Source organism: Somniosus microcephalus, chromosome 25, assembly GCF_052327205.1.
Source record: "Somniosus microcephalus isolate GS21.2 chromosome 25, FLI_Smic_1.0, whole genome shotgun sequence".
In the NCBI taxonomy this organism is placed as follows: domain Eukaryota; kingdom Metazoa; phylum Chordata; class Chondrichthyes; order Squaliformes; family Somniosidae; genus Somniosus; species Somniosus microcephalus.
Window position 1 is genome coordinate 11,974,157 of NC_141011.1, and position 14,908 is coordinate 11,989,064.

Consider the following 14,908-nt stretch of genomic DNA (forward strand, 5'->3'; position numbering starts at 1 on the left):
AAATTAAGGCACATGGGATTGGGGGCAAGGTATTGACTTGGATAGAGAACTGGTTGGCGGTCAGAAAGCAAAGAGTTGGAATAAACGGGTCGTTTTCCGAGTGGCAGGCAGTGACTAGTGGGGTACCGCAAGGATCGGTCCTAGGACCCCAGCTGTTCACAATATATATTAATGATCTGGATGAGGGAATTGGATGTAATATCTCCAAATTTGCAGACAACACAAAGCTGGGTGGGAGGGTATGCTGTGAGGAGGATGTCATGAAACTCCAGTACGATTTGGACAGGTTGGGTGATTGGGCAGAAACATGGCAAATGCACTATAATGTGGATAAATGTGAGGTTATCCACTCTGGTGGCAAAAACAGGAAGGCAGATTATTATTTGAATGGCAATAGATTGGGAGAAGGGGAAGTGCAAAGAGACCTGGGTGTTCTTGTGCACCAGTCGCTGAAGGTAAGCATACAGGTGCAGCAGGCGGTTAAGAAGGCAAATGGTATGTTGGCCTTTGTAGCAAGAGGGTTCGAGTACAGGAACAAGGATGTCTTGCTGCAATTGTACAGGGCCTTGGTGAGACCGCACCTTGAGTATTGTGTGCCGTTTTGGTCGCCTTACCTGAGGAAGGACGTTCTTGCCATGGAAGGAGTGCAGCGAAGATTCACCAGGCTGATACCTGGGATGGCAGGAATGACTTATGAGGAACGATTGTGTCGATTGGGCTTATACTCACTGGAGTTTAGAAGATTGAGAGGGGATCTCATCGAAACCTATAAAATTCTGTCAGGCCTGGACAGACTAGATGCAGGAAGGATGTTTCTGATGGCCGGGGAGTCCAGAACCAGGGGTCATAGTCTAAGGATAAGGGGTAAGCCATTTAGGACTGAAATGAGGAGGAATTTCTTCACCCAGAGAGTGGTGAACCTGTGGAATTCTCTGCCACAGAGGGCAGTGGAGGCCAGTTCATTAAATATATTCAAGAAAGAGTTGGATATATTTCTTAAGGCTAAAGGGATCAAGGGATATGGGGAGAAGGCAGGGACAGGTTACTGAATTTGGATGATCAGCCATGATCTCATTGAATGGCGGAGCAGGCTCGAAGGGCCGAATGGCCTACTCCTGCTCCTATCTTCTATGTTTCTATGTTTCTATGACAGGTCAGCTAGACTACTGCTGCCGCTGCACAATGGAAAATCTGTCAGAATCCAGGAGCATGACTACTGGAAGCCAGCAGTCGTCATCCAGCCAGCTGACACTGAGCGATCGTATCACGTCCGCACCCCAGAAGGACAGGTGTACCGCCGCAATCGCAGGCACCTCCTGAACACCAAGGAATAACACCGTCATTCCGACGAGAGGTCAAGCCTAGAGTTATCCTTGACTTGTGAACTGTCAAAGGGTGTAGGCGGATCACTGCCCTAAAAAAAACTGTACATTGTTATTGAAACGTTGAGATGTTTTCAGTGCTAGTTAAATGTTGAGTTTACTTATATGTTGATGCTACTGAGAACATTATGTAGAAGAAAGGTTCAAAAGTAATGCACAACATTTTTCTTTTAAAAGGGGATGTAATATTTGCATATTGATTTATCATTGGCCTGCAGGCATCTGTAAGGACTGCTATTGTTTGGGAAGACCCAGGGGTCCTGACTCCATCTTGTCCACACGGTGCTGTTTTGATTGAGAAAGCTTACAGACCTGATGCTTCATTAAAAGAGTTTAAACTGTAATACCCGTTGTCCTGCAATTTATTATTTTTGTACAAAGTGTGCAAAACAAGACAATACCCAGCATGGTTGTCTACCAGTCTGGCTGGGGTCCTTGACTGTTACTGAAAATCTTTACATTTAGGATTTGCCCATTAGGCATAATGACATGACATTAGATAAGCTACTCACATTTTGTTCTGATGTGTAAATATGGACTTAAAGCTGAACTCTCTGGTAACTCTGGAGAAAGAAGCATCCCTAGACTCTGCTTGATGCTCCTGGCGCTCCGTCTCCATGGCGACTGTTGGCAGGCCGCCATGCCGGAAATGACGCGCGGCTGGGCGGAAGCTGGGATCTTCAGGCGACCCGCTTGTTGCCGGGCAACCGACGCTGGGCTCCAGGATCCCGGTCCCGGGAAGAGTGAAGGATCGCCGGGATGGGGAGCCTGTGAGAGGGAAGGAGCCGGGCGAGGAGGGATGGCCCTGGAGACGGTGAGGGTGGTGGTCCGCTGCAGACCCAGCAACAGCCGCGAGAAGGACCTGAGCTGCAAGGTGGTGGTCGCCATGGACGCTGCCCGCGGCCAGTGCTTCATCCAGAAGCCCGGCGTCCTCGGCGAGCCGCCCAAACAGTTCACCTTCGACGGCGTCTATTACATCGAGAGCACCACCGAGCAGCTGTACAACGAGATCGCCTACCCGCTGGTGGAGGTAAAGCAGGAGCCGGGGGAACTGGGCTGGGAGGCGGTGGCATCACTGGGCTGAGCAGAGCCATCGGGGCGGCAATTTACACACAGTAACGTGCAGATTGCTGAATCCTGCTGGAGGATGCTTGGCACTAACTGTGAACAACAGGCCAATGGCCCTTGTATTGATGGACCTGACCAGAGTCAGCACTACAAGTGCGCCTTTCAGGGTACCAGTAATATAATAAACAATGGGCCGATTAAACTAAGATGCTTAAAATAAATGTAACAAATACCAAAAGTAACCTTACCAATTCAATTAGAATGTTATTATTAATAAAAGACACTGTCGAATCATTGAAATTTACAGCTCAGAAGGAGGCCATTCGGCCCATCTTGTCCGTGCCCACCGGGTACAGAAGTCACACCCCTTAGGTTAGGTGGTACAGGTCTGGTTAGTGGTCAGGGACAGGAGGGTGTGACTGCAACTCAGGCAGGTAAGGGGACCCCAGATGAAGTGCTGGAGAAGCCTTGGAATTTGTCCTTATCCAACAGGTATGAGGCTCTTGCTGCTTGTGGATGAGGGAAACGCCTACAGGATGGATGAGCAAGCTGACCATGGCACCATGGTGCAGCAGGCCATTCAAGTGGGGGGAGTGAAAAGGAATGTGTTTGTGGTAGGGGACAGTATAGTCAGAGGGACAGATACTGTTCTCTGCAGCCGCGACCAGGAGTTCCGCAGGTTGTGTTGCCTGCCCGGTGCCAGGGTTAAAGACATCTCGTGGCTGGAGAAGAACTTGGAGTGGGATGGGGAGGATCCAGTTGTTGTGGTCCACGTAGGAACCAATGACATAGGCAGAACTCGGAATGAGGTTCTGCTGAGATAGTTTGAGGAGTTGGGGTCCAAATTAAAAAGCAGAACCTCAAAGGTAATAATCTCTGGATTGTTATCTGAGCCACGCGCCAATCGGCATAGGGATAAGCAGATTAGAAGGTTAAATGCGTGGCTCAAAGAGTGGTGTGGGAGGCAGGGGTTTGCTTCATGGGCCACTGGCACCAGTACTGGGGAAAGAGGGAGCTGTTCCATTAGGACGGGCTCCACTTAAACCAGGCTGGAACCAGTGTCCTGGCGAATCGAATAACTAGGGCAGTAGACAGGGCTTTAAACTAATGAAGGGGGTGGCTGGGAGGATTCAGGAAAGAGTAAATTTAAAAGCAGCAAGAGAAATGTCAAGGCTCTAGAGCAGAGCAGAGTTTTGGGTAAAAATAAGCAGAGTGGGTCAGGAAGGGACAGGGAGAGTAACAAAGGTAATAGGGCATCAGTGACTAAGGTGACAACAGGGAAAAATAGAAAAAAGTCAAAGCTAAAGGCACTGTATCTGAATGCGCGAAGCATTCGCAATAAAATAGATGAATTAATAGCGGAGATAGAAATTAATAGGTTTGATCTAATAGCCATTACGGAGACATGGTTGCAAAGTGACCAAGGTTGGGAGCTAAATATTCCAGGATGCTTAACTTTTAGAATAGATAAGCAAAATGGAAAAGGAGGAGGGGTAGCCCTGATAATAAAGGATGGGATAAAGACAGTATAGAGAAAGGATCTTAGCCCCCAAACAGTAGTTGTAATGTAGGGCAGAGTATAAATCAGGAAATTAGAGGCGCATGTAACAAGGGTAATACAGTAATCATGGGGGACTTTAATCTACATATAGACTGGGCAAACCAAATTTGCAGTAATAGTGTGGAGGATGAATTCATGGAATGTATACAAGATAGTTTTCTAGATCAGTATGTTGAGGAACCAACTAGGGAACAGGCTATTTTAGATCTAGTATTGTGCAATGAGAAAGGGTTAATTAATAACCTTGTAGTAAAGGGGCCTTTAGGGAAGAGTGACCATAATATGATAGAATTTTATAATGGCCCAGAACTTCGGGTCTCCACGGGGTACTCACCCATAGGCCCAATGGAAGTGCCGGTTTTGTGCATGCACTGCGCATGTGTGGGAAACCGGCACTTCCGTTCCCCTGAAAGCAGGGGTTCAGAGTTCGAATTCGTGCGCAGGAGAGGCTGCGCGTGTGCATCGATCTTATGTTTTTTTTGCAGGTTTTCCCGGGAGGGTAAGTCTCCAGGAGTTACACATATAAAAAGCAGGCGCAAGGCCTGCTTTTTACAAGGTAAGTGGTGAATTAATTAAAATTAAAACATTTTTTCCACAGCTTTATTATTTTTAAATACTTTAAAGCAAGGTAAGTTTATTTTTAGCCCCGTTAGAAAATAAAATTATTTTTTTCAAAAATTTAAATTAGTGTTTAAAATAGTTATTTCATGTAATTTATAGTTTATAGTTTATTTTAAAAATGTGATTTAAAAAAAAAAAAAATTATTTGAAGATTTAGTGATGCTTTGGGGCCCGTAGTATTTATAAGTTTTCTTATGAATGGGCATTCCCTGCTCCGATTGGCTCCCCATGGCCCACACGATCCCAGGGGACGCATCGAACTAACTGCGCCCCTGGGATACGCAAGCACTGCGTGCCGGCAGTTGGAGCAGGCCCCGGATCGGAATTCTACGGGGGCCCACAGCTCAACAGCCGGCGCGCTAGGTAAGTGCAGGTCGGGGGCTTACACCCACGGGAAGCCCCCGACCTGAATTTCTGGGCCATTAAGTTTGAAAGTGACTTAGTTAAATCCAAAACTAGGGTCTTAAATCTAAACAAAGCAAACTATGTAGGTATTAGGGGCAAGTTGGTTAAGGTAGATTGTGAAACTACATTAAAAGGTATGATGGTAGACAAGCATTTAAAGAATTAATACATAATTTACAACAAATATACATTCCTTTAAGGCACAAAAACCCCACGGGAAAAGTGGTCCAACTGTGGCTAACAACAGAAGTTAAAGATAGTATTAGATCAAAGGAAGAGGCTTATAATGTTGCCAAAAAGAGCAGTAAGCCTGAGGATTGGGAGGATTTTAGAATTCAGCAAAGGAGGACCAAGAAATTGATAAAGAAAGGGAAAACAGAATATGAGAGTAAACTAGTGAGAGACATAAAACAGACTAAAAGCTTCTATAGGTATGTAAAAAGGAAAAGATTAGCAAAAGTAAATGTAGGTCCCGTACGGGCTGAGACAGGAGAAATTATAACGGGGAATAAGGAAATTGCAGAGAAATTAAACAAATACTTTGGCCGCGATTTTGCCGGCGCTTGGGGCGGGAGGTGGGTCAGGAGTGAAAAACTAAATGATTGACGGCGGGTTGCGAACTCGCTGCCATCCCGCTTCCACGCAAGTTTGCAAAGTGTTGGGTCTGCGAGTCCCAATCAGACCTGACACCAAGCGGCGGGAGAGGCACTTAAAGCAGTTAACAGCTTGTTAACTGCCTACATAATCCCATTTTTACAGGCTCTTCCCATTTTACTACATTTTCAGCGAACAAACATGCCAGCTGATTGTGCCGGGTTCAGCAACTACCTGAATTCTTGACAGCTGCACATGCTGCATAAAAGCGGACCTGTAACATGGCTGACTTTCAGATGCCAGAGCTTTGTGTTTTGAGGTTTTGGAACATATTTTGCAGATCTATTGAGCTTGTAAGTGTTTAAGCTGAAATCCATATGCACTGTGACCTCCTTGGAAAACCCTCTCCCCACATTGACTGAGCACTTATAACATCTATTCCTCAATTGAGATATATACCAGCGGAATGGGAACCATTTATACCATCTCATCCTGGTCCTCAGAATCGGAGGAAGAGCAGCTGCGGCAGCAGCAGAACCAGGCACAACAGCAGCAGCAACAACAGGAGCACGAACCTCCTCCTCACCCACCTGATGCTGCACAGGGCAGAGGGCGTTAGCGCAGGGCTGCTCCGCGCCGCAGGAGATACCCCCAACACAGGGTTTACAGGCAGAGGATAAGCATCCTCAACATGAGTGAGCAGCAGTGCCAAAGGAGGCTGAGACTTCCGCGAGAGGTAGACGCTGACATCTGCACAATGCTGCACCAAGACCTGCAGCCCAGAGGAGCGGGTGGACACTCCTTACCAGTGGCTGTCAAGGTCACCACCGCACTCACCTTCTTTGCTTCAGGGTCCTTCCAGGGATCAGTAGCAGACATCAGCGGCATCTCCCAGTCGGCCGCACACACTTGCATCACACAGGTTACCGATGCCCTCTTTGTAAAGCCACACAATTACATCCACTTCCCCGCGGATGAAACAAGTGTAACCGTGCTTGCGGTTGGCTTTGCAAATATGGCAGGCTTCCCAAGGGTGCAGGGTGTCATAGACTGCACACATGTGGCTATTAGGGCACCCCAACACAACCCAGCTATATTTGAAAACTGCAAGGGTTTCCACTCCCTTAACGTCCAGCTGGTGTGTAACCACAGGAAGAATATTATGCATGTTTGCGCCAAGTTCCCTGGCAGTTGCCATGACTTGTTCATCCTGCAGCAGTCTACTGTGCCTCAGCTGTTCAATCCGCCAACCCAACTTTCCGGATGGCTATTTGGAGACAATGGCTATCACCTGAAGATGTGGCTAATGACACTGATGAGGAGGCCATCAAACGAAGCTGAGGAGCACGACAATGTGAGCCACATTTCCACCAGAAGAATTATAGAACAAACAATCGGCTTTCTCAAAATGCGATTCAGATGCCTTGACGGATCTGGTGGAGCCCTACAGTACTCACCAGCCAGGGTCTCCAGAATCATCGTGGTCTGCTGTGCACTGCACAACATCGCACAGCAGCGTGGCTTACCACTGCCTAAGGAACAAGTGGCTCAGCGCAGAGCCTCCTCCTCCTCAGAGGCGCATGTGCCAGTTCCACCAGCATGCGAGCACATTGCTGACCATGAGGCAAGGGATGCACTAATCCATGCCAGATTCACGTAAGTTTACGCAGCCAACACATGTGGCTGGCATATGGAAATGAGTGTCTGGCCAACCTTCTTAACACACCATACAGCATCTGTACAATAAAATGTGACTTCCTATCACTCTCAGCACCATGATTACAGATGAAAGGCCACTGAGCCCTCACTGTGACACTTCCATCTCTGAGCACACATAGGCCAAATCTTTGAATCTTTGCCATCACATCTCTTTATTACAATTGAAATAACGATGAGAATCTTGACTTTGTATTAGATCAAAACACCCAAGTGACTACCCTTGTGATAATTTGTGTGTTAACTTTCTCTTGCGCGTGCTTCCCCTGTGGCTTCAGCCGATGTTGAAGCACCTTGCTCACTTCCATGCTGCACCTGCTTCGACGCCTTTGGCAGGTGTCCTCTGGGTTTGGGAGCCTGGGAGGGCTCGGCAACAGTCTACTCCTCCTGCAGCTGGGTGAGGAATATGGGGCTCTGACCGAGGGCTCCGCAGTGGCATGGGATTGTGAGCGCTTGGAGAGGAGCCCCCACTTCCTTGTTGTCGACCACCAACATCCCTCTCATGGGTCACCCACACTTCACTGCTAGCCAGTAGCTGGAGAGTACCTTGCTGCATATCAGTGGGGCCATGAGGACCCGTCTCTGTACTGACAGTCCTCATAATGGGGACGTCCATGTACCTCTGGTTCCTTTCCTCAATAGATGCCCCTCTATCCTCTATAGCAGACCATCTATTTAGAAGAGTCACCATGTTGATTTGCGTCTGGCGATTTATGTCCTCCATGGAGGTTTCCATCCTTTCCATGGCGGCACCTACGTTCACCACGGCATTGCTCATGTTTGAGATAGACTCCTCCATTCTCTGTACACTCGCAGTTACAAAACCTGTCTGAGCCCCCTGCACTTGTTCCTGAAGTTCCAGCACTGCTCTCTTTCTGGATGGCCCCAGAGGCACGGGGGATGATTTTCAGTGTGCCGTGAGGTGGGTTTTTAGGCGTGCGGGGGGTTAAAATCCCGAATTCGGGGGTCCCGACACCATCCTGCCCAAAACCCGCCTCCATGTAAGTTTCAAAGGAGGCGCCGCACTGGGTCCCGCCGGCCCAAGGCGGGAAGGGATTAGTGCCAATTAACTGCCTATTAACAGGTAGTTAACAGGCAGTTTTTAGCCTAATCCCTATTTTGAAGGTTGTCGTGTGGGATTCCCGACGGCTCCAAACCACACCAGGCTAGAGGAGTCGGGCCGTCGGGTTGAAGGACTTGGAGGGGTCGAGATGTCGGTGTTCAGGTGAGTGATGGGTGCATGAGTGCAAAGGTAAGTGTGTTTGGTGTGTCTAAAGTGTGTAAAGAAGTTTAAATTACCTGTACTTACCTTTACAGCCTTCCTTCCTCGAGGTTTCGGGGGTCCATCATTCAGCCGGCACAGAAAGCAGAATGGCTGCGATCTGTCAAAAGTGACAGCTTGCAGCTTTCAGTGCCGGCGAGATTTCTAACTGAGTCTGCGTAGAAGGACTCAGGTCAGAAGTAAGACTGTCAGTGTTTGATAGCTTCAAACAGCTGTGAAACACTGATATTTCATCTGCCAACGCGTCTTGACAGATGAGATTTCAGTCTGTGACGTCACCTGTTGCCGGATGGCCCTTAATTGGCCTGCTGAGCAGGCTCAACAAGGTCAATCAAGTGAAAATTGCATCTCGATGGAGGCGGGACTACAACCCGAAAGTTGTAGTCCCGCCTCCTTCCCGACTTCTGAATGAAAATCGACCCCACAGTGTCCACATGCAGCTGAGCAGAGCTAGGAGTGTCCCGCACCCTCCAATGAAGACTCTCCACTGCTGTCCCTGTCGCCACCATCTGCTGATGCTCACTTGTGATACACCAGGTGACAACACTACTCTATCTCGCGAATGACCCACCGAGGTGTGCGCCTCTGTTGGGTGAGCTCAATTCTGCTGACATTGCACCTTCAGAGGTTGCAGCTTCCTCCTGAGGAGTCTTCCAGCTCTTCCTCCTGGACAGCAGGGAGGGGGGCTCTCGATGGTCCTGTCAAGGCATGAGTTAGACATGTGATATTAACATAGCAGACACATCCCATTTGTTCACAGGATGTGGGCGTTGCTGGCAAGGCTAGCATTTATTGCCCATCCCTAATTACCCTTGAGTGGCTTGCCAGGCATTTCAGAGGGCAGTTAAGAGTCAACCACATTGTTGTTGGTCTGGAGTCACATAGAGGCCAGACCGGGTAAGGATGGCAGATTAGTGAACCAGAAGGGTTTTTACGACAATCTAGTAGTATTCATGGTCACCATTATTGATACTAGCTTTTTATTCCAGATTTATTTAATTAACTGAATTTAAATTCCCCAGTTGCTGTGCTGGGATTTGAACTTTTGTCACTGGACTATTGGTCCAGGCCTCTGGATTACTAGTCCAGTAATATTACCACTATGCTACTGTTCCTTATCTGTATGAACATCAGATGCCATATCAGTCACTCATGCAATCTAATTGAGAGGGTTGCAAATCTATTCTGTCACCAGCTTGCTCTACTGCGCCCATCTCTCCGTCCCCCACTTCCAGCTCCTCAGCACCTCCGACGATGTCGATAGCAGCCTCCTCAGCAGTGGTCAAGTGCGCCATGGAATGTGGCCCTCCTCCTGTCCTCCTCCTCTCCCTCTTACTGTGGGCTCTCTTTTCCTGCAATGAAGGACACAAGTGGAGTTTGAGCAAGAATGTTGGAGTGAGTGTAGAGAATCCATAGCATAGATGCTTAGAGGGAGACAAAGGTGGAGTGAGGTGCCAATGCTGTGCATTGTTAGTTATTGCCATTGCCTAACAGTGATAGCGAGTGTGCGGGGTGCATAGTAGAATGGTGGAGTGATTCTATACATAGAGAGAGAGGGATGGTTAAGGGTGCAAGGGATGTAAGGGTAAGTTGGGATGTGCAGGAGTAGGTTGACAATGCAGAGTGCTGGTGATGAGAGGAGATGGGGAGCAGATTGAAGGTAAGTGTGATGTTATACTCTCTTTTGCTGAACGTAGCAGATCATTGAACCTTTTACGCCACTGAACCCAGGTGCTTGAGCATAAAGACCTGGCGCTCACCTCCTCAGCAGTTTGCAGCCAGGCTGCCTTGGTTTGCTGAGGAGGCTTCCTCCGTCCATATGAGGGGAACAGAACCTCTTTGTGCCCTCTCACTCCCTCCACAAGAGCATGGAGGGAGTCATCATCAAATCTTGGAGAGGTCTTTGATCTTGAACCACTCATCTCTATCTGCCACGCTGAGAAGCGTCAGAAAATGAATGAAAAACCACAAGGCTGCATGGGCCCCTTAAATGCAGCTGGATGGAAGATGTCAGCGGAAGCGAGCAGCAGACCCGAACCCACTGATTGGGCCAGGCAACGCGCACGACGGGCTTAATAAGCTCAGTTAATGGAAAATAGTTAATGCAGAGCGGATGAAACTGGCAGCGGGACTGGATCCCGCCGACCAGCCAATCCACCACCAATGGTAAAATCGCTGCCTTTATATCTGTCTTCATGGAAGAAGTAGCAAAAAACCTCCTGGAAATAGTGAAGAACCAAGGGTCTAGTGAGAATGAGGAACTGAAAGATATTAGTATTAGTAAAAAAATAGTATTGGAGAAATTAATGGGACTGAAAGCCAATAAATCCCCTGGACCTGATGGCAAATCCGAGGGATTCGAAAGAAATGGCTATAGAGATAGTGGGCGCATTGGTTGTCATCTTCCAAGATTCCATTGATTCTAGAACGGTTCCCATGGATTGGAAGGTGGCAAATGTAACCTCACTATTTAAGATAGTTAAGATATTTAAGGTAACAGGGCACTTAGAAAATAATAATAGGATTGGGCAGAGTAAACACGGATTTATGAAAGGGAAATCATGTTTGACGAATCTGTTAGAGTTTTTTGAGGTTGTAACTAGCAGAATAGATAAGGGGGAACCAGTGGATGTGGGGTATTTGGATTTTCAGAAGGCATTCGATAAGGTGCCACACAAGAGGTTATTAAACAAAATTAGGGCTCATGGGATTGGGGGTAATATAGTAGCATGCATTGAGGATTGGTTAACATTCAGAAAACAGAGTAGGAATAAACGGGTCATTTTCGGGTTGGCAGGCTGTAACTAGTGGGGTACAGCAAGGATCAGTGCTTGGGCCTCCGCTATTCACAATTTATATCAATGATTTGGATGAGTGGACCAAATGTAATATATCCACATTTGCTGATGATACAAAGCTAGGTGGGAATGTAAGTTGTGAGGAGGATGCAAGGAGGCTTCAAGAGGATATAGGCAGGCTAAGTGAGTGGGCAAGAACATGGCAAATGGAATATAATGTGGAGAAATGTGAAGTTATCCACTTTGGTAGGAAAATAGAAAAGCAGAGTATTTTTTAAATGGTGAGAGATTGAGAAATGTTGGTGTTCAGATTAAAACACAAAATATCTATTTTTATATAATTCTGTGCCTGTAGTGAACTCAAATCTGCCTCTTTTCCCTTGATTGGATTCCTTCTGTTATCTGACTTAACGTGGCCACATCCCTCCAGTACATTTCCATTACAGCCAGCCTAGCCCAAAGACTAAGCTTCATGACATGTAACATGTCCCTTATCTCATCTACTCCCAACTCTTAATTGGCCTGTTTTTCTGTGTGGATAAGGGAGTCTTACTTATTATACCTTTTTGCAGCTCTATGTCCAATCTGGTTTCCAGGCAACTATCTAAAAAGCTCTTTAACAAGGTTTTTAAGGTCCAGGTACAATGGCCTAGAAATTGGGTTGGTAGCGCCGGCGCTGAGCGCCTAAAGAGACCTAGAATTGGGGCGAAGCCCTATGTTGGGGCGGACGCTATGAAGATAGCGCCAACTCAGAAATTGACTATACATTTAGCGCCTGCGCTAAGTGTTTGCGCGCGCCCGCGAGCGCAAGCAGCTCATGACGTCATTTCAGTGTGCAACGCCTTTTAGGAGCGCCTGAGCGCATATTGGTTGGGTCCCGGAGCCTTAGCGCCCAGCGCTATTAATGACAGTTCGAGGGAGGGCTAACAGGCCCTTCTCGGAGTAGGGCGGCGCTATTTAAAGGGGACAGCTCTAGTGCAGAATCTTCTGCCACTTGGCCTGCTCATTGCGATCGCTGCTAGAGAGAGTTGGCGAGCTAATGTAGAGCAGAGTTCTGGGATTTGAGCTTCACAGTACTTGGGACCCTCAACCCTGTCCGAAGCACTTGCAGCACTACACCTAAAAGCCTTTTGACCAACTGGCATCGGAATGGGAGCTTGTTCGGAGGGCGACGACCTCATCACCCAACACTGTAAAGGGGCAGAGAGACGGCGGGAGAGAGGGCAGGGATTGGCCAGAAGGAGGAGGGGCAATCGAGGTCGGCCAGTCCGACAGGATGCTGCGAGGGTCTTTAGGCAGCAGGTGACAAGCCTTGACATTTCGGAGGAGCAGTGTTAGCGAAGGCTCCGAATCTGGAGGGACATTGTTACTGATCTGTGCCACCTGCTTGGTCAGGATCTGCAGCCGCGTGAACGCTGCAGAACCTCTCTGTCCGTGATGGCTACACTGACTGATTGCCTCCATTTTTATGCCAACGGATCCTTGCAGGCAGCCATTGGGGACAATGCGACTGACGCTCAGGCTGCAGTCCGCTGTTGCATCCAGCAAGTGACAGAGGCCCTTATAGGCGAACGCGTCCATTCATTACCTTCCCTCGGACCCTGCACAAGCAGGCGGAGGAGGAGGAGTATGAGGAGGAGGAGGAGGAGGAAGAGCAGGCGGAGAAGGAGGAGGAAGATGGAAGGGCTGCTGAAAGTGGAAGGTCCATACGTCAGAGGCTCCTCTGGACTCGTCTCGACACCCCTGTGGCGGAATGATGAGAGTCTTACCTCATGCGCACTTTAGATGTTTGAGGGCCTCTGCATGCCAGCATCACTGAAAGTAGTCACATGCACCAAGCAACATTGAAACTTCTGTTTATTGACACAAAAATCTTTCATTACAGCTAAACAACGTAAAGTGAGCAGAAACCATAACTTACAAAATAAATTTGACCTGTTCGGCCAAGCCGCAAAACTCAACAAAAATCTGCTACTATAACAGCAGCTGAGGGTGTCCTTCAATTTGGACAAACAAACGTCTCAGCACCTCCCTCTACAACTGGCCCCTTGAGGGAGAACGACTTCTCTTTCGCGCCCGGCCCCTTCCCTCCCTGCTGCTCCTACGTAATTGCACCCCAGTGGCGGGCTCAAGGCTGGGGGACGCTTGCTGACTGTCTGGACGCGCAGAAGCCCCTGAGGTACGGCCTGGCCGACCTCTGGGCTTGGAGGGTGCGGACGCAGGATGCTTGCTTTGAGCATGGCTGGAAGCAGTGTGGGCTGCAGGTGGTGGCAGCTGCAATGCAGGCGTCCCAGCGCTGGCATGTGCAATGGTCTCCTGACGAGAGAGGACACCTGCACCATGGTCGGACGACACACTGGCTATCTGAGGGGAGCGGCTCGGCTCATCCGCCACAATCGCAGGCTCCACGGATTCCTGGCATTGTACGGGAGTGGAAGGGCCCGGGGTGATCCTATCTGATGCAGAGAGGGTGGCTGCAGTCAGACATCGCGTTGTGTCAATCTGGCTGTGGAGGAGCCCAGCAAGTGACTGCGTGGCAACAGTGAGGACCTGTGTGCCAGGTGCCAGTGCTTCGGAGAACGCCTGGACAGTTCTTCCCATGGCTTCGGACAAGGCAGGAGCCGACCGCTCCACTGCCTCGGACAAGCCCTGCACAGACCTTTCCAGGGATTGTCCAAAGCCCTGAACAGTCCTTTCCATTGCCGACTCAAAGCCGTGGACAGTCCTCGCCATTGTTGGGCCGAAGCCCTGGATAGTCCTGTCCATTGTGGCCCCGAAGCCCTGGATAGTCCTGTCCATTGTTTCCCCGAACACCTGGAGAGACCTCTCCATTGTTGCGCCAAAGCCCTGCAGAGTCCTCTCCATTGTTGCCCCGAAGTCCAGCATACTCCTAGCCAATGAATCTATTGACTCAGGCATCTTCTCCACTGCAGCCATCAGCTCCGTGTGTCTGACCCGGGCCTGTTTGCTCATCTCTGCCAGGCGACGGACCTCATCTGCACTCTGTGCAGCAGTCATGACGACCTGCCTTGCCCTGCGGGGAGACGGTGGCCGAACTTGCCTATCCCCCTTGCGTTGCTCCATGCCGCTTGGTCCGGCAACTGGTTCATCCTCAGAGCCACCCCCCCTCCCCTCCAGGGGACTACTATCCCCAGTCTGCAGATGTCTCAGCTCCCCGGATTCTGCAGCGGCTGGTCCGGATTCCTCCTGGTCCTCGCCTCCGGTGGCACTGGCACTGGCAGCTTCAGCGCGTTGAGCCCGAGTTGGTGCTGCTTCATCTGAAAGTGGGAGGTGGAAGAGTGGCTTTAGCAGAAGGACAGGTTTGCTGAAAGGTATGCCAGATTGCGGCAAGGCTCTGACATGGCTGCACACTGAGGATGCATGCTGGCGGGGGCACCAAGTGGAAGGCAACAGGTGGAAAAGGTGAGAGTCTTACCCTCGCTGTCAGTAATGGGGTCGGCAGATGCAGTGGTGACTGGAC

General features: G+C 49.2%; 1 protein-coding gene across 1 annotated transcript in view; it reads left to right on the top strand.

Moving 5' to 3' along the window:
• The first annotated feature begins 2,035 nt into the window (after positions 1 to 2,035).
• Positions 2,036 to 14,908, top strand: part of kif17 (kinesin family member 17) — an 87,119-nt gene continuing 74,246 nt past the window's right edge. The window contains exon 1 of the mRNA XM_085966828.1: positions 2,036 to 2,412. Coding sequence (XP_085822954.1) covers positions 2,182 to 2,412 — 231 coding nt within the window. The 5' untranslated portion in view covers positions 2,036 to 2,181. The remainder of the gene's footprint in view (positions 2,413 to 14,908) is intronic.